Source organism: Fulmarus glacialis, unplaced genomic scaffold (assembly GCF_000690835.1).
Source record: "Fulmarus glacialis isolate BGI_N327 unplaced genomic scaffold, ASM69083v1 scaffold15959, whole genome shotgun sequence".
NCBI classification, from domain to species: Eukaryota; Metazoa; Chordata; class Aves; order Procellariiformes; family Procellariidae; genus Fulmarus; species Fulmarus glacialis.
The window spans coordinates 24,036-44,330 of NW_009234020.1; the positions used below are offsets into that span (position 1 = coordinate 24,036).

Here is a 20,295-nt window from a genome sequence, read left to right on the forward strand (position 1 = left end):
CCTTCATGGGTTAGGGGAGGCGGGGTGAAAGCACATTACCTGTAGCTCATACAGTACATATTCTCGGCCTGCAATGGAACAGCTAATTGGGACCCATAATAAATTGTTGCGTCAAATGCTAAGGAAAGAAAGGTCTGATAGATGCACAATTAATGAAGCTTCGTTTCCTACATATTCATCACTGTTTGTCCTCTATCTTACAACTGTTCAGCACCATCAAGCAACGCTAAGTCCTGACAACCACAGGCTGCCAATTTTCATAACAAATTTAAATAGTGCTTCCCATAATACTGTTTAGAACAAATCCAGTTAGTATTGCACTTAAAACCTACCTTGGGCATAAACTTGTATTGTTAATACAAGGGGGTTTTGGTTTTTTGTTTTGCTTTGTTTTTAAACACACACCTATAGTCTAAACAAAGTCATAAATCATGTTTACAACTTTATTCGTTATTTCATCTTGGGAAATCAGCACAACAGTAGCTTGTCAACACAAAATGAGAGACAGGATATTGTGGCTTCAAATATAGTAATATTAGTGATGTTAGCCAACCAGGGCAAATGTAAAATTTGAAATACCTATGAATATACCTAAGAAACACTGTGAATAAGGGTTGCAAATACTCTGAATATCAAAAAATTACTGTAGAAATATTAAAATCCATGGAAAATCTCCAACTGCCACACAACTTCATTTAAGTTCAAAATGAGAAATACTCTCAATTTCCTTCTATGTAAGGGAGTAATAAGGACATTTGGCATATACCTTTACATTTATCTCAATTTTGTCTTTCCAACATAGCTCATCACCAGGTAACACAAGAGATGGAATATGAAGAAAAGAGCAATCAAGTTAGATAACATTCTGATCTAAAAGTAATGTAACATATGCCACTGAGACTATGAATAATTGGGTCAATTACTACACACCCAGAGGGTAGAAATATAATTTACACCCAACTAGAGGAACGCAATTAACATGGGTGGAGTAATCCTTCCTACCTAATCCTTTCATTAAAAATACACAATGCAGCTGGACTTACAATGTCAGAAAAAAGGGGGCTTGCTTTCCTGGCAAAGCAAGGAATTTGTGAAAGCTTAGTCAGCAAACTGAGGCTAAAAACCATACCTGGAAAAGTTTGCAGGCAATTTAAGGAAAAAGCAAGAATTTGTAGTATATATACATATATACACACACACACAAAATGTACTACATGTATATACTATAGTATATAGATTACACACTCCCTTAACATATCAGCATGCTCATTACTATTTCAGGAGACAAAGCATTTCTCTGTTGACTGAATATGAATCACTAGAGATAAAAGGATAGAAATTAATTCTGCAGGTGCTTCAAAGATGACAGTAAAGGGAAAACCTCCTCTTTGAGAGTCTTCCACCAATAATTAAAGGAGGGAAAAAACAGACTTTGGAACAGTATACATGGGCGTATACTACGGGGGAAATAAAAGAATAAAAAAAAAGGAACAACTCTGTGAAAGGAGAAGTCTACTCCGCGCGTTTTCATTGTTTCAGCTTGTTAGTTTTAACCACTTTTTATGGGAAGAGAGACCACACCCTAACAAACTACACAGCAGCCTAGCCTGATCACTTTAAAAGGGAAAGAAATGAGAACTCTTTTTTCAGAGAAAAAGTTCTAATAAAACCATCTTTGGAAAGTGGTCTACAATACAGTATCATCAATTTAAAGGAATGAAAACATGAGTATGAAGCAGTGTTAAATGGGAGAAGCAGCTTCAGAAAAAGCAAATTTTTTACTTAAAAAAAAAAATTTACAATAATTGAAACAAATGAGGCACAAATTTCTATACACTGAAGATGCTGCTGAGTTTCATTTATATTGTACAACTTAACTGAAGCTGAGTCAAGGCTACTCAGTAACTGGTAAACCTTTTTTCCCCTAGCCCCATTCTGTGCATGTGTGATCAGAGAAAACAGATTCATAACTAATTTAAGAGATCCACTAAAGTTTGTCACCATGTAGTTTGGTCAAAGATACACAAGGGTTTGCTTCCCATGAAAGGTAGTAGTACTGAAGCTGGTTGGTAAAATAATTTAATTAAAAAAACCCAACTACAACAAAACTCCCACAAAACTACTGAAAAAGCATAATTCACATTATCCTGATCCACAGTTTACCATAAATATTTCAGAATGTTACAGCGTAGTTTCACTTTGCCAAGTCTTTTTTTTTTTTTTTTTACTTTTTTCATAATTGTGACAATGCAGTGTTAAAATTATTTCATTACTGCACATGCAGCAGACATTTTGATGTAAAATAGGGCTGCAATTAATACAAAGTATCAGCTACCTTCTGTGGTTTTAAAACAAAACTTGTTTACAACTATTGTAATAAAATTATAAATATAAAATGAAAAAGTAAAATGTCTAGACATACTAGACAACAATTTTCCCCAAACAAAAGCATTCTAAATGTAGATTCAGTGACTTCTGGTTCATGACATTTCTGAAATTGTTCTCTTCAATTTGAAACAAAACGTGTAAGTGTATGAAACAAATTCTGAATTTTGACCCACATCAGTGAAATAAAATACAAAAGCGTTTCCTTCCATGCAATGATGAACTGCACAGCTGTTTCAAGCGAATATGAGACCATAAGGGTGAGATTAGGACATGGGCTTTCTGAGCAGCAGTGTCACACAAACTGTTAGAGCACAAGCTAGGCAAGTATCTCTTGGGCTTCCTGTGCCATGCTGGCTTCACAAACATCCAGGGGTGCTCTGAGAATGCTGGGGCACCAGTGACACTGAGCCATAGTCATACGGATACTTAAATTATGTTGTATTTCCAGCTCTCCACAACTGCAAGTTCCTATTACTGAAAGTATTTCCTTATTTTCAGATACTCAAACATAATTATTCTTTAAATTCTGAATGAGCACGAGGTGGTGCTAGGCATCTTAAATTCTGCAGCAACAGTATTTATGACAAACATGCAATGCACCACTTCCTACCTTAAGTCTCTTAATTTTCACTGCAACGTGTTCTAGTTTTCCCCTCTGTCTTCCATATGATTATAAAATACAACCTAGTTTTCATCCCACAACAGTTCTTACCAAAAGACATCAACCTGCTCCTCTAACAGACATGGTTGAAGAAAGAACAGTAAGAAAAGCAGAACTGACTTAAGGAGGAGATGCGGGACACAGGACTGGAATGCACAATCCGTACCACAGACACATGAAAAAGTAATGTCCAATAAGCAACATTAGGGAGATATGTGCCTTCAATTCTTTGCGCTACAAAATTCTTTCTGCAAAGCACTTAAGGCATGTCTACATACCAGAGAGGCTATAGAGCATCTATAGTTGACTAACATCCATCCTTGTAGATATTCAAACTTGACTGGTTATAACCTAAGCAACCTGATCAGGCTTCGAAGTTGGAGCCAACTTCAAGTTTGGCCCTGCTTTGAGCAGGAAATATACAACCCCCAGAGGTCCCTTCCAACCTAAATTACACTAAGATTCTACACTGTCAAGTAACTTACTTCTGTTTCACTCCCTGTCATGAGCCCTTCATTATCAACGCTGCATGGATGTTAATTCACTCCTGGGTTCTCTTTTGGATAAAATCAGTAAGCTCAAAGGTGAAACCTGGATGAAATGCTAAAGATAATTCACTCCAATGACCTCCCTCTGTAGCCACTATGGATGAGAGAAGACCATGTGGCACAGGCCACACTTTTACCATACAGTTATTCTCAGATATCCCAAAAGGAACTCACACAAACAACGAGGGCACACGAGATGTACCCTCAGCGCCATGCCATAAAGTCCCTGTTTTGGCAGGCTTTAAGTCTTTGCTTGCATTATTTCTGGCACTTTGATCTGGGAAAAACAAATACATGGAACACAAATAAAAATGGTATTGATGCCTTTTTGAGGGCGCAGAAAAACCTAGCCCAATTCCTAAGTAGCAAAACACCAGTCTGTTTCAGAGGGGGCTAAACCTGAGCAGCATGGAAGCGAGTTAATATTTTCATCAGCAAAGTCCTGCAGACCATTACAGTTTTGCTGCTGCATAAGGTAAAAAATGCCTACCATCTCAGTAGGGATCAGTATTTAACTGCTCAGCTTACAAAAAAAAAAAAAAAAAAAAAAAAAGGACACATTCTTAACTGAAGTTGGCAGAAAAGACGAGATAAGTTTTAACTCGTTAGAAATCTCAAACTCACTTATCTACAATCTTGAATTTGAGCTGCTAGTATGAATCAAAGTCCAAGTCACTCTGTCTTCACTGCTACCTCTCTCTAAAATGAAAATAGCAGAGTTTGCAACATAGGCATTCTCTGGATCAAGAATCTTGTCCTGTGCCATCCTAGCGGCCCTAATTTTTATTTCGTCTTTTTCAGTACTGCCTTCTAAAAAGGAAGTAGGTGTCACATACTAGTTAAGAACTAAGCAACTCGGATCAAGCAGGGAAAATTAAGGCCACTTGCAATCTGAGGTACAGCCAAAGCATGTGCACACACAAGCACCATTTTGTAAAATATTTTTACTGCTAAGGTAGGATCTGGAAACTTTGGTTAAAAGTGACCTTCAGTTTCGACCTCTAAACATAACGTGATGAGACACAGCAAATCTGAAAACAGTCATAAAAAGCATGCAAATCTGTGCACTTAAAACCAAAGTATTCAATCTCAGGGAGGGCACAATAAGTGCTATATCTAAAAGATCAAAGAGTTGTAAACACTTGTAAAAATTTGTAAACTTGCTGTAAAGAGATTTTTCCTAGCTCTAGAAAGCAAGCTCTAACTCATCTGGGACTTAGCAGAGACAAAAGGCCAAAATTCCTATTCTTATGAAACGGAGGACTTTTGAAAGGGCAAAAGAGGTCAATCACTCAATAGACAGCACAGCAGCTCCTAACTGCAAAGAGGCTCCGATTTAATACAGATGCAGAGGAAACAATGACACTAACTGACAAGTAACCATTTTTTCCTAGCTCTGTCATAAGGAGGAAAGTGGACCTAGTTCACATCACCTAAACAGAAAAAAAGACCACAGCTTGGGTTAACACAAGCTTTCCCTTTTGAACTTACTAAGACATTAATGTATCTAATGTACCTGAATTTGGATACAGGCAGACATCATTGATATCATATTCTGGCTCCATTGAAGTAAATATCTTCCCCTGAAATTGTAGGAAGAAAATATATTATAAAGAACGCCAAACAATATCATTAAATTTAGTAAATCCAAACATTAAGAACAGCCATTATAGAAGCTAAGAAATATGATGGAATAAAGATGGAACAGATTTTGCAGAACAATAAAATATTAAAGTATCTGAACATAACACAAGGAACTCAATATTGTATTTTGTCTCTGATCCTATCTCTTATAAGGAAGTGTAGCCTACCGGTTATTGAAGACACAGCAATGTACAGTGGCACTTCTGATTTCTCATTTTCAACACAGAAGTGTGAGCTATGTGTGTCAGATCTGCTTTATTTTATTTTATGCAAAAGTGGGGGTGAGGTCCATAAGTTCCTGGCACATTGCCAGTGTAGCCCTCCTTTTGTTCAAGTCTGAATGTGGTAGTTTTAAATCATTTTATTTTGGTAAGTATCATTAGCTGAAATGATGGATTGGGAGTGGAATTTGATTCTGGAGCTTGGTTCCTCCACCCTGCTCATGTCTACATAAAATGAAATACAGCTCAGCACTTTATCTGTAATTTATAAACTCAGTATTAAAGAGGTCTAAATATAAAATAAAAGTAGTAAAAGCATCCAGTGGTGTCTAGCTTAGATCAGAATTGAAGTTACAAAGGTTATTTAAGAAAAAGGTAAAAGCAGGAAGCAACATTTTTAAAAAAAAGTGAGAATTGGAACAGAGTCTGAAAAATCCAGACAAAATACAGGTGCTCTTATAAGCCAACACACAAGACAGCCAGTAAAGGAAGAGTCTCTAAGAACTGGGCCACATAATCTGAAGCATGAGAGTACATGCCTACACGGTTCTAAATGAGGGACAGGAACAGAGCAAATTTTGATCCTATTCCTCTTTTTTCTTTGCCTGCAGCAATCCCACCTACCTTTCTGGGCCCTTCCTTTCCCTCCCAGTCACATGCTGTTACCCCACCCACCTCTGGTCTCTCCCCGATGATTAATAAGAGTCCTCCCCCACCCCGGTCTTAGCAGACAAAAGCCTCATGCTCCCCACCCCAAGGCACGTCTCAGCATGGGGCTATTCTGGTATCAAAGCCATATGCTCTCCACCCCGCAGTCTGCCTCTGCAGTTGATTCCCAGCCAGAGATAGTCAGGAACCAACATCTGGGAGAGGTGGAGCCAGCTGGAACATACTCTAGGAAAGAGTCCAAAGCTATCTTCGCCTTCCAGCAGTAAGAAACCCTCCCTTTTCCCACTGCAGAAGCCACCTGACAAACCTTACAGTGTTTCATTCTCAATGAGGGAAATATATATACCTAGGAAAAATGGAGAGAGGCCACTGCAGATGTTTTAAATAATAACCAATTAATTTATTTGCTCTTTTAAACAATAAAAAGTAACTGCAGAGGAGCTTACAAAAAACTGCTTGCGATCACAGAAAAAATAAAAGAGGCTGTTGAAAGTTCACGAAGAAGCACAAAATAGAGAAATGACTGCCTGAAATAGTCAGAAAAAAGTGCCTCTAAACTACTATAACTGCTCTTGATATGTTTCATTACAAAGCTCGAAAAGCATAGATGGAGCATGCTTTTTAGAAGGAATACAGTGAATAAAGATAGCCCCTCAAACCAAACCAAGCTACAGTACTATCACTATGATTCTATGGGGTAACATATTTTGTGCAAGCTGCATTGACAGAAAGATAAGAAAAAGAACAGCACAATGTAATGAAAGAAAGTCTTACAAAACTTAAGAGATTTCAACTTCACTTAGAGGTGCAAAAGGCAGGGATAGAGATGCTGCCTATTGCAACATTATCCATTAATACAGCATAGTACTATGTTAGATCTAAATAACAACGTGTATCTGCTTCAATATGCAAATAGGTTTCTGTGAAAATAAGCAGTACCTGATTTTAATAGGTCATAAACTAACTGATCTACCTTTGAAGTTAGCCCTTCTTTGAGCAGGGAATTGGAATAACCATGTTTTCTCTGATGAAAAATCATAACTGGATGTGTTCAAGCACACTGTGAGAAATACACAAACCAGGGCAATGGCTAAGATACTACTTTTTATGTTTAAATCCTTCTACTGAAAGAAGCATCTTAGGCAGACATGTACAAACAGCTAAAAAAACCCCTAAGACTCCATCTTTATCCCTGACAGGCTGTTGAATACCTTCCCAGATGTTGGTTTATTTAGTCAGACAGGACAAAATGCTATGTAAATTAGGACACATTAAAAACCCAACTTCCTACACTGAATTTCAGCTTTGTTATTCAAGTTGCATGAAAAAAAAAAGAAAATAAAAATTAAAAAATCTGAATGCAGTAACATAAAAACACTTACCGTATCTTTGTTCCACATTTTTATGATTCGAGAATCTGCAGAGATAATTAAATCCAACTGACGCTGAAACTGAATTGACTTAATAGGCAAGCCATAGTGGTGATCTTTGACTATTAATGGATTACTAGATCGGAGATCATACAACAAAACCTTGAAGAATAAGAGACAGATTAAACTTACAATATTGTAAGATCAAGAGGAAGTCATGCACACCAGATCTTCACTAAAGATTTAACTAAACTTGAGATTTTTTACTTAAATACATGAACACGATTTCTGTAAAAGAAATTCTTTTAAATTCTGAAAACAGCTTATTAAGTGAGCCCAGTTTATTCTGACAATACATTTTAATGTAAGAATGCTTCAGTCTAGAAAAATTAAGAGAAAATTTAAGAGCTCACCATCTTTCTAAAGTCTTTTTAATTTCTATGGAAAAAATGAACCGTTTTTCAAGGCTCTTAGTATTTCTTAATTACTAATATTTCACTTTCAGATTCTTGTGCTGTTCTTACAAGATTTAAATTTTCAGACTCCCTTCCACATTCAGTGAGTATCACTTTCACTCAGTGAAACATTACAGAATGTAATTTTTTATTTTAAGGAAAGTAGAGAGTACAGGCCCTGTCTTCCAGAAACCTGCATTTTTATCTCCAAAGTTTCCTATGGAACTTGAGAAAGACCTTAAATCTTTCACACGCAAAGTGTGAATACTAATAATTTTGGGGAAAAAAAATATTATCACTTTGTTTAATAAAAAATATAATCTCCAATAAAACTTGCCTGACATGTATACTAACATCATCACAAATACGACTCTTGCATACGTATCTGCTCTTGAAAAAGCTAGTTTTCTAAACCCACGAAAATACTGATGAAGGCAGAAAAAAATTCCCATACTCCACTTTACAAATATGATAGCAACAATGAATAAAGGAATCTAAATGATCCCTTTTAGAAAGATAAGACAGTAAAAACAATAGTTGAAAGACAATTACTTCCACTTCATTAGCCACCATCAAGGTAAGGGACAGCATATATGTTGCATTGAGATGGTACTGATAAGAGTCCCAAAAAGCAGCAACTTCCCCGCATACTTGACTCTTAAGTCATAAGAAAACTGCAGAATTTTAAGTTATATAGTATGTAGGTTGTAACAATTTTAAGCGGTCCCTATAGTATTCTGAAGAGCAAGACCATTTGACAAAATTAATTCGCCGTTTAAGAATGACTATCACTACTCTATACATGTAATTTATGCTCTAATAAATACTTTTATTAATATATATTTACATTACAATAAGTGCACTCAATGTATGATAGACCTGGACTGGCAGTTGCAAGAACAGGATCTCCTAAGAGCTGTTGTAGATGAAGTTAAGTCTACCTGCCCAGTAGATGTTCCAACAGCCATATTCAAAGCTCCATCAAATTTCAGGGCTGAAATGGATGGTAAACCATCTATCCTGCAAAGCACAATGCTTACAGTTAGACATTCTTTCAATAAAGGCTGCAAATGATTTTTTCAATGTTAAAAATAGCTAAGATAATGAATGTAAATTAATTTACAGATATCACTCAGAAATACTACTTCAAAAAGCTGTATTGTTTACATTCACAACTTGCGGTTGTATAGAAAATTAGCCACTACTACTCAGATCAATAACTAAGAGACTCATTTATGACTAAGAAAAACATTTATTCACGCTAGCAATGAGAAGAAAAGACCATGGGCTGGTCATTTTAATGCAAAGTGGGATTTGTTTCTAAAAGCAAAACTTCTGAAAAGACAGAAGAACACACTCTGAAAAGGTAGCCTTTACTCACTCTGTATCTGCTGTCACACTACTTAAAGCACAGTCCAACAGCCCAACTCGATTTCTAGTTCTAGGATCCCAGCATTCCACTTTACCCTAAACAGTTTAGAAAATACATTTCAAGCTTATGCGACAGATGTCTGGTATTCAGAAAACGTTTCAATAAAATTATATCATCTATGAATAATTAATCAAATTTCCTAGGTTGACATGAGTTGTTCTAATAATGGCATACAAGCTCCACATGTTTCATTTACATTTTTAAAAAATGTGACCTGAATGAAAATCATTAACGCTAAATTTCCAAAGATTAATAGGGTACACATGCTAGCTAATTTCTACAGATGGCTGTATTGTAAAGCAAGATAACATTTTTTCTCTCATCTGCAAAATCTCAAGTATCTCAGCAACCACGTAGCTCAGAAATTGTATCTGCATTATGCTCTAAAAAGTCATCTTGTTTAACAGATCTATACTTAATATAGCAAATGAGATCAAATTAATTAATTAGGTTCCTATCATGATTTCTTCTTATCCTCATGCAAACTAATATAAAAAAGAAACAAATGCTACTGCCCTTTTTATAAAAGGAATGCAAACATTTACCTCAGCCGTCCCCATAGCAAACAAGAAGTGTACAGGATTTATGTCACAGACATTACTCTCTCTACAACAGAAAAAGGAGCAAGTTTAATGACCTCAGAATAACTTAACACATGAACAACTAAAAAGATTTCTGTAATCACATACGCTATTGCTCATCCTGGAAAACAAAAGCTGGAGGGAGGGACAGATGGCCACCTAATAGCAGCTTCCCATACTTAAGAGGAGCTTACCAAGAATTTGGAACCATCAGAGACAGTGCTGATTACTTGGAACAGGTAAGGTTCCAACTGGATGCAAGGGTAATATTTTTATGCCATGCAGATAATTAAGCACTGGAACGGATTGCCCACAGAGGCTGTGGAATTTCCATCCTTGGAGTTTTCAAGACCCCCTGGGAAAATTCATCTGAATTCAGTGTGACCATGCCTTGAGCAGGAGGCTGGGCTCTGAGGTTCTTTCCAACCTGAATGATTCTGTTTCTCTGCCCATACCCACCACCTACCACCAAGCCTTTCCTTATCACTCTGCTCTACTATATTCTGAAACAACTCAATTATGTCAAAAGGTATTCCTGATTACTTATGTTCTGATGAATGGCCTGTCTTCTTTTCCCTCCGCCAAGTATCCTGTTTCTCAACAGGGCACCCAGGAGCCCTGTATTTCTCCAACAATTCTTTCGAAGTACAAATATTTCTCTTTATACCACTCATCCTGGTGCCTTCTAATGTCTTTCATTCAAAGACCTCCACCTCTAATTCTGTAACTCATCCAATTCCCCTACCCTCACAACCTTCTCACAACTTCAAGTCTCATCTCCTTCATTCAGATTTTACACAAGACCCTTAGGCTTAGTTTCTGTAATTATGCCTGCCCAAATATTCCTTCGTCCATTAAACTACCCTACCCACTGAGCACCAGCTGTTGCCCACCAACTAGCTGCTTTATCTAGTCAAGTCTGTTCTTCTCATCTGCCTCTCCCCACATAAAAGAAGCCCAGCTCCTGTTCTGGTAAGGTTTTCAAAAGAATCCGACACACGCTGGAGATATAAAAATTCTCTTTGGGCTACTCCAAGAGCAGAAGGACAAAGACATGCCTGGGAAAGTACATACCCTGTGGGTAGATCTCTATATGATGGCTAAATTGAGCAATAATGGCAAAGTTTTAATGAAATGCTCTTAAGATCAAGTTATATAATACCTACTACAAGTCTGTATTAAGCAATTTTAAAATATCCACAAAAGAAAACTCAATTAAAACATAAAAACTGAACAAAGAATTACAGAACATAAAATAAAATGAGGCTCAGGCTCGGCATATGTTCCTTTTCAACTCTACAATGCGTTTGGGCAGTATTCAGATACAGTACTGATGGTGAGCATGCTAGTAGTTTGCTTCCACCTGGTGGAAAGAAGACAGACAGACGTCATGCATTACAGATAACTTACGAAGCGTCAGTTTGCAGGGAGTTGAGAAACCTTCCTTGTTCCAGATTTAGCCTGTATACTTCAGAACTACAAAGAAAAAATCCAAAATTACTCCTTTCCCTTACAAATACTGAAACATACTGTTATAAGTTAGGAGGAGTTATAAAGATTCTTGCTGACAGCCTAATTTTACCAAATATACAATTTTCAGACTTCACATTCTAAAACATAAGTCACGTCTATCCTTCAGTGTTAAAAACAGAGAAAAACGTGCATGTTCACCAAAGGTATTTATTACACTGCAATATCCTACCAATTACTCTTTTTCCAGGGAAAAGATGCATTGATCCCTTCCTTAAGATCTTTTAATTTCCTATGATTTACATTACATCTTGAATTGCTGCTTATTTTGTTTGAAAAGCCTAAAGACCTCATTTTATTTTTACTACATCTTCTCACAAACTCAATTAATTATTTTACATGATTTGACTCACACTTTAACAGCAACAAAACACCAACCAGGATAGAAAAAGTTATTTAATTTTCCTTACTTAGATGCTAACCACTTTTTAAAACAGTACACTGAATTGCAATTTTTGTAACAAATTTGAAAATACATGATGTACCTGGTTTAAGAATCAAAGAAAAAAAAGTCTTAAAACAGTAGAGGAAACTGAATTAATCTTAGTCTTCTCACATTTTCCACTATTCGCAAACTGTCTCCATTATTAATTTGGAAGGAATCGCCACTTATTCTAATTTTTAACTTTTCTGGTATTTTCATATTAATTTTATTCTTGGAAAACATTGCTAACAAAAGTGAAACAAAATAATCCACTTAATCAATACCTTGCTCCTACAAAATACAGGTCACACGATGGATAGTGATAAGAGAAATCTCTACCAAATTTTGGTATTCTTGTCCTGTAGTAATGGCCATGTTGCGAATGAAACTCCACAAACCTGTCACACTGCAAGAAGACAATCTGAAAATAAAACAGAAAGAACTGAAACATACAGAAGCAGACAAAAATCTCCTCAACTTGTCTTACAGCACAAACTCCAGTGATTTTTTTTTCAGGCTCGCACTGGTTTATCACAACCCATTTAAACCATTTCTACTAAAATGATAGAATCGAGTAGTGCTTCATCATTCTCACTAGCCACAGCAAAGCGCTTTATTAATAAAGATTAAATGAATATTCACAAGAGTATATGCGATACCCTGAAAGTGACTCTGCAATCAGAAGCAGTATAGTCATCTCGGTGTCACCCTGCACCAAAATTAACATCTGTACCTCTTTCAGACACCAGAGCTAATAATTTCTTCCAGGTACAATGCCATGCAGGCACCAATATGTTCATAGGTACTAAGCACACATACTATACATCCTGATGCACAGCAGCATTCCAATAAATGACACCAACCTTGACCTTTATGCTTTTTTTTGTTGTTTGCCAACTGAAAAACCACATTGTTTCTTTCTGAAACTTATACATACATCTCAGCCCTGGAAGAGCCCACGGGGAGGCATTACTAGAAGGCTGGATCTATACTAGTAAATAAAATAGGCCAGAACCTGCCCCTGTAGTCCCGATGGCAAGTTAACATGGCACAACACATATCCATATGAAGGAATTCTTCCCGCTCCAAATGGAGACAGTATCATCCACACCATCTGTTACACTCATGCTGTACCTCAAACCATGCTCAGGCACTGTCTGATGCAGGCACAGTTGCCCTGGCCCAAATTCATATCACGATGCATGCAAACAATTAAATGATAGGATAATCACAGGCTAACTTTTGACTCTGAGCCTCATCCCTATTTAGGTTAGATTAGAAAAGTGCTAGTTTAGAATATGTAGTCCATGCATTTTCTAAAAGTAATAGATAATGAAGATTTTAAATTTCCTACTGCTGGACTACATTGTTAGCAATGCAAATAAGGATGAGAAGCTCAGGAAAGGTGAGGTACAAAAGTTATTTTGAATCTGTCATCTTTACTTATATATCTGTATATTCTTCCCTTACGAGACATGGAGAAAGTAATGACCTGAGCTAGTACTTCATGCCTATTTATCATTAAGTTGTGTCTTGCTCATGCTTTTTCTGATATCAGAAACCCTAGTGTTTCAACTTTTATTCATGGACTCGCTCATCTTGGTCCAAGACAAGTAGAGTACCATCTTTCAGAAGTGTAACTACGATTTCATACGAGATTACAGATGCAGCTGCACAGTTGATGTTATACAATGATGTTTTTCATGTACATCCCAATCAATCCTTTGCGTGCCTAATGCCTTTATGCTTTTAACTGGAGGTTTATAGGCAAAGCTCTTTACTTATCTGTTTGAAACAATGCTCAGATCAAATCTTTTCTCTATCATCACTGCAAAAGAAGAAATGTCTGCATCTTCATACAGTACAGAAGCTAAATAAACTATGAGAAGAACACAAAATTAAACTGTATTTAATTTAAAAATATCAGTATCACATTCTCTTAATTCACTACCAGTAAGCCATCAAAAACCTGTTACCAGCAAGAGAGAAGATGCAGTTTGCTTTCAGTGGGAAAAGTGAATTTTCTTCTCACCCACTCTACCTCCAAAAAGTTTTTAGAAAGTTTTTGATAGTTGCCAAAAGCAACCAAATATTCTGCTAATAATGTTCAATAATTATTTTAAGATAAAATTCTACAATATTGGACTTTAAAATATTTGTGTCCTTTTTCATTAGCAGTGGAGACACTGTAATATCTGTGATACTGTAAATCATGTTTGTCTTTCCTTCATACTAAATTTCTGTCACTACAACCTCAGGGTAGCAAAAGCATAGCTACCAGTGTGTGGCAAAAATACTAAGCAGAAATACATGTTTTTTTGCAAAGGCTGTGGAAAAAAACGTCACTCTCTCCTAAGTCTGAAACTTAGTCCAAGTCTAAAACTTTTAAGTCTAAAACTTAGGAGAGCACAGAAGTGTAACTGGCCATATGGATACCAGTATGAATGAAAGCAACAGCATGCTCTCACTGTGAAAATGCAAATAAGCCTCAAAAGGCGACCTTACAAGGATAGCAGGAGCAGACTGGAGAGAAGCTATTTTCCCTGTGCTACTAAAGCATGAGGCAGTGTGTCTAGTGTTGGGCCTCCCAATTCAAAAGGGATGTTGAGAGCATCAAGAGGGCTACCAAGACAGACAAGGGGCAGAACACAAAACGTACAAAGAAAGGTTGGAAGAATCTTAGCTTGTTTAGTCAGGCAAAGAGCATCCTGTAAGACAACCTAGTAGCAGCCAGCAACTGAAGTGCAGTTACAAAAATGATGAGAGTCAAACTCTTTGCAGTTACAACAGTGAAAATTTCAGATTATCCCAGTCAGGTTGGACAGGAAGGAAAAATTCTTTATGACGAGGTATTGCAACAATTTCTTCAGTGAATTTGTGGCACCTCCAAGCTTGCAGTTTTTGACAGTCCTGTTCAAGCATTAAATGACATCTGAAGGTCTCCTTCCAATCAATTTTAAGCATTTCAAGTGTAATTTCTCAAATATTGTTCCCTCTTTCTAACATGTTCAAAACATCATGACAGCTACCTGAAATTAGTTTTCTTTATAATGATTTGGTAAGTCTTAGGAAAATAAAGTTGAAAATAAGGTTGTATTAAGTTGTGAAAGTAGGGCTTCAGTCTGGAATATAATAGCAATTTCAGCTGAAAACACACACAAGCCTCACTGTTTGTAACCAGTCAGAAACATATTTACGAACACAATGTGTTCCTCAGTCTCCCAAATAACTGTTTGGTCTCTACAACCAGAAACATTGTCCTGCAGACAAGTTGGAGGCTTCTCTACTATAACAGTCACCTTCTTCTGCTACTTGAATTCACGCACGTTCTTGGAAAAAATTTTTAAAAGACTAAATTCTTAAAAGACTAAAGCTAGAAGGCTAGATGATAATGTCTCTGATCAAATAGAAATAGTTATTAAAACAAACCTGTACCAGAAGTGTTAAGGTTTCTTCTCAGAAAAAAAACTATTAAAAGAAACCCTTAAAAAACCCAAAAAAACCCAAAACAAAACAAAAAAAAAGGCTTGTCCTAATGAAATCAGCAAAATTATATGCTTAAATTTCATATTTAATTTGGAACATAACATCTTGATGAATCAACAAAGCAAAGTTTACAGAAAGAGCTAACATCTTTTATTACACCAACTGCTGCAGCTGGAGAAAACAGATGAACTTTCAAGCACATACACACTTCTCTAGGTGTTAAACAGAATTGTCACTGTATTGTGCCTGAAAAAGGGCTGATGGTCCTAAGAACTCAACTGTTTCCTCCAGGTACAGCACTTCATTAAAAAAAAAAAAAAAACAAAAAAAAAACACCACCAACTACTCTCCACAATTTTTGCCTTATTCATATGCTTATTATCATCATGGCTACAACACCACTGACAAATCAAGCTACTAGCTTAATCCCACTTCTCAAAAATGGTGTATCTGTGTATCACTCATCACAAGGGATTGTGACTAAATGTTACACTAGAAATAATAACTAAGTCCATTTTTCACATTATTTTGTTCGTAGGATAGATCATTATTTGAAGTTTTTCTGTACTACAGACAAAAGACTTTAAAAGTGGTAAGGCAAATTATAATACGAAGAGACAAAGAAAACAAACAACATTTTGAAGGTACAAAAAATGTTTATCCTGTTTGTTTTTCTAAAAAAACTTTTCTGTTCCAAAAGTTGTGTTGATTGACTGCCTTTACTATATATGAAAATGCATTTTAATATACATATTAAACAATTTTTTCATTTATACATTGAAAACATTACACATACCTTTGAGTAATCATCTGATAAAATCTCAAACGTAACCACTAGAGGAGAGAGCAAGAGAATTTTAAGTTAACTAAGTAAGAAAACTTATTTGCAAACATTGGCATAAATCCTGAAAACATTTACACTCATGCTAACCTTTAGTCATATAAGTATTCCCCACAGGTGTCAATGCATAATACAGTCATTGTGATAAAATCTTTAATTATATAACTTTATTTGCAAAATAGTAAGTAGTTTTCTAAAACTTTAGAAACTTATGAAGCATCTTGTAATCTTTTTATCGTTCTTGTATACTTGACACGTTCCTCAACACAATCCTCAACTATGTATTTATTGGCTCAGGGAAGGTCTAATCAAATGGTTTTCAGTGAGCGTGTGGTCCATGGACCTTTGGTAATCCATCAAAGATGATAAAAAATGACACGAGTTTGGATATACTACGCACAAACCTGCACATGTGATCTTTCTAAGGGGTAAGCACTTCCGCAGAAGAAGTTTTAAGGCTCAAAAAAAATCACAAATTTGAAAGCTACTATCCATGCTGAACACCGCAATGTATTGAACTTTGCCTAGTTTTAAATGAGCTGGGTTGGGAACATTAGGGAGTAGCTGCTTCAGCTAAATTGGTTCCATTTAAATGAGGTAGCTCATTTAAAGTTACCTGAAGTGACTCTATGCTACATTTCAAATTAAACATACTTCTGCAGTCTAGTAAGATGCCAGTTCAAAAAAAATTATTTTAAGCTCTAATTACCAGCAAGCATTTACTATTGCAATGACTCCCACTCTTTTAAATCGGGTCTCACTCTTGCCATACCTTCCTCTCCCCAGCCTCTCTGAACTCCTACACCTACCATCTCCCCTCTTACCATGTTGCAGCACTGTCCCTTCACCCTACATGACTCCTTGTAGTCCTGAGGCTCAAGGTAAAGAAACACTACCATGCTCTAATCACCTTTTCCTGACCTAATTCAGTAGTCCTCAGTTTTTATTTTTCACATCACTTTCACACACATCACAGTTAGACGAGTTTCATTCTTCCGTAATGATTTCTGCCACCCTATGCTCATTCCCTCATTGGTTTGGTCACCCCCGTATCCCAGTTTTCAGCCATCAGTCTTCTAAAAAAAAAAAAAACAAAACCCACAAACCAAAGCAAAAAAAACTTACGCACCATTCCTCAAATCTATCCACCCTAAAAATCAGAGCCACAGCAGCTCTGACCTCCTCCCCTAGTCTAACTGCCAGCAGATGCTCCCTTCCCCATTGCCTAGATGGCTCCTTGCTTTCCTCACCATAGCTGTTCTCCCTCCAAATTAGCAGCAAACAAGGTGTAATTAGGGCTTTGGCTATGCTACCATCTATCCCTAAGTACCTTGCTTCCAAGAAAACAAACAAACAAACACAACCACTCTCAGGGAATTCTCTTTACCCTGTAACTCACCTGCTGAGCTTGGGCTCCAGTGGGAAAACAGTGAGAACTCATTTCAGTAACAATGGTGCAACCACGGTGCGTTCTCCTATCTTACTGCTTCACCGAAGAGGGAAGAAGGAAGAACTGACAGCTACCCAGCCATTGTACCCCCACAGCATTCCCCAAACAGAGCGCAGCCTTCAGCCACATTCACTCTCTGAGCCCCGTGCTTACTGGTAAATCTTACATTCCTCACACCGCTCCAAGAGAAGAAAGAACTTTGAAGGAGGAGGAAAAGGCAAAAATACAGAGAAAAAGACTAAGTGACATTTTACTCTAGATTCTTGTGTCCCCTCAGCACAGGGAGGAAAATTTATACTTGAGTCCAACCTGAATTATACATGAAAGATATCTTGTACTAACAGCCATAGCTTATACTAACCTTCAGAATCTAAGCATCTTTCAAATTTCTGGGATAACTGATAGGTATCAAAACAGCGGATCCTTGGCTTATAAGTTCCTGAAAGAACAATTTGATCTTTAATAAAAAAATTAAACAAAAAAATAACATTAAAGCGTTTTTTTTTTAAAATATAATGTCTTACATATACAGGCTTTACTGCATTTCAGCTATAAGTATTTTGATCTTACCAAAGTCTCTGTGACTGGAAAAACATGTCTCTTAGAAACATGACGTTATAGCCTGGTTTTTGTCTTTGGTGCCTGAAAGCAACCTATTCGTACGTAGATTCTTCTGATTACCAGATACATCATCCAGAATTTAATACCTTCCAGTAAGTCTGAAAGATCAAGTCTCCTTATGCTATTAATGCCTACTAAAGTATTCATGTTTGGATCCTGCTTTGACAGTTACAAAATGTAGCATTATCCTTCATCTTTTAAAAAAATACTCAATGATGTTCAGAAGTTATTTAAAGCAAATTTATCTACACACAATAAAAATAATTAAGAACTTAGTTTTAACTGTATTATAAACAGTTTAGTTTTTAATTGTATTATAAACCCCCAGTGGCAGGGAGGTTGGACTAGATGATCTTCAAGGTCCCTTCCAATCCAGATCATTCTATGATTCTATGATTCTAAGAACATCTGTATTCTAAAAAGAAGTGTTTCACAACACCACTGCCAAGACAGCCACTCTATCGTATCTTAAGACTAAGCTTCCAAAACTCTGTTTAATGCTACATTTAAAAATGAACTCTTATCAATCAAGATTTTCCAGCACTTTTGGTCTTTGCTACAGAAAGACACTTTGTTAACTCACCAACTGCCATAATATATTGTCCATCTCTTGATACCTTAATCTTTGTGCTAACTGTGGGCATTTCAAAGTCTTGAATAAGTTCAATTCTTCTACGGATATCTATAAAGAAATAAAATAAAATAAAATCATTTTTTAAAGGTACCACTATTGTATCAGCCCAAAAAACTGTAATGGTTTCTTAAGGAAGCATGTTGAATTAATTGAATATAAGGAATACCTTTTAAGATCTTTTAAAATATAAAGATCTTTTAGTATAATTAACACATGTTATAAGCAGATTAATACAGTCTCTTAACCCTGAGATGCAGGCTACCTCCACGCAAAATAAACGCCTATTCTGGGGTGGTACTATGTAACAAATTATTATAGAATGTAGTAGCAAATATTTACCACACATTTTACACAACTAAGATGTTGCATAGTATATTGCATCTTCCTGTTAACTCTATGCGGTTTTAGCTGGTTGAGGTTTTTATACAAGCCTTCTTATGGCATGTAAATAGCCATATTTTATTTTGGATAACAAGTTTAGGCTAAAATTATGATATTTCTGCACTTTAAGATGAGCATAACACACACAGAGGAGTTTATAGTTGGACTTTATCATAAACTATAGATGGAATCCATCCGCCACATTTCTGTACAATCTACAACCCCAATATTTAACGCCTGAAATGTAAAGCAATATTGGTAATATTCTATTTATATAAAGCTGTATAGAGAGTTGAAGTATGGCCTTCTAACCATAACTATTTGTAGCTTTAATTTCGTAGTTTTTAAAACATGAGCTACGCATAACTTCCTTGTATCAGTTAGTGAAGTGTCTCCCTCTGGACTTGCATGTTGTGTCTGTGCAGCCAAGCATCACTGAGGACCCTGTAACGGGAAAACTCACCCACATCTTTCTTCTGTAAAGCTCTTTTCTTCCTGTCTGAAAGCCACTGTAAGAAAATACATAAATCAGTCTTGAGCTTGTTACACATAAAGGAACCACAGAATCACTTAGAGTTTATCCAATTTGAAAGTATAAGAAATTTAGGCCATTAATTCTTTTTCTCTTGATTATTTTAAAATTTCCATTGGTAAGTTTAACCATTTCACGTCAAGAAAACTTAAAAAGGAGTGTTTTTTAAGGGTCTGTGGAATAACACACCTACAGTTAGAGATGCACGCCTTCAAACTGCATTTTTAGTTTAAAAAATACTTATAGCTGGTTTTACTTAGCGATCCCCACCCTCAACACAAGCGCATAGAGCGAAGGGGCAGCCCGGGAGCCGCTCTGGCCAGGCCCGGGCTGGAGCTCAGGCCCACAGCGTTCAACACGCGTTTAAAGCCACCTGCTACAGGAACCGGCGGGCAGCCCCCCCGGCCCAGGCGGGCGGCCGGGCCCG

The 20,295-nt window shown here is 36.6% G+C and overlaps 1 protein-coding gene across 1 annotated transcript in view; it reads right to left on the minus strand.

Moving 5' to 3' along the window:
- NOL10 (nucleolar protein 10) overlaps nt 1-19,842 on the minus strand; it is a gene marked incomplete at its 5' end in the record, with an annotated part of 43,228 nt that extends 23,386 nt beyond the window's left edge. Inside the window, 11 exons of the mRNA XM_009585526.1 lie at nt 5,114-5,180; nt 7,514-7,663; nt 8,898-8,976; nt 9,338-9,423; nt 9,934-9,994; nt 11,380-11,445; nt 12,208-12,344; nt 16,206-16,243; nt 18,062-18,139; nt 18,905-19,003; nt 19,800-19,842. Coding sequence (XP_009583821.1) covers nt 5,114-5,180; nt 7,514-7,663; nt 8,898-8,976; nt 9,338-9,423; nt 9,934-9,994; nt 11,380-11,445; nt 12,208-12,344; nt 16,206-16,243; nt 18,062-18,139; nt 18,905-19,003; nt 19,800-19,842 — 904 coding nt within the window. The remainder of the gene's footprint in view (nt 1-5,113; nt 5,181-7,513; nt 7,664-8,897; nt 8,977-9,337; nt 9,424-9,933; nt 9,995-11,379; nt 11,446-12,207; nt 12,345-16,205; nt 16,244-18,061; nt 18,140-18,904; nt 19,004-19,799) is intronic.
- Between the last annotated feature and the right edge of the window lie 453 nt (nt 19,843-20,295).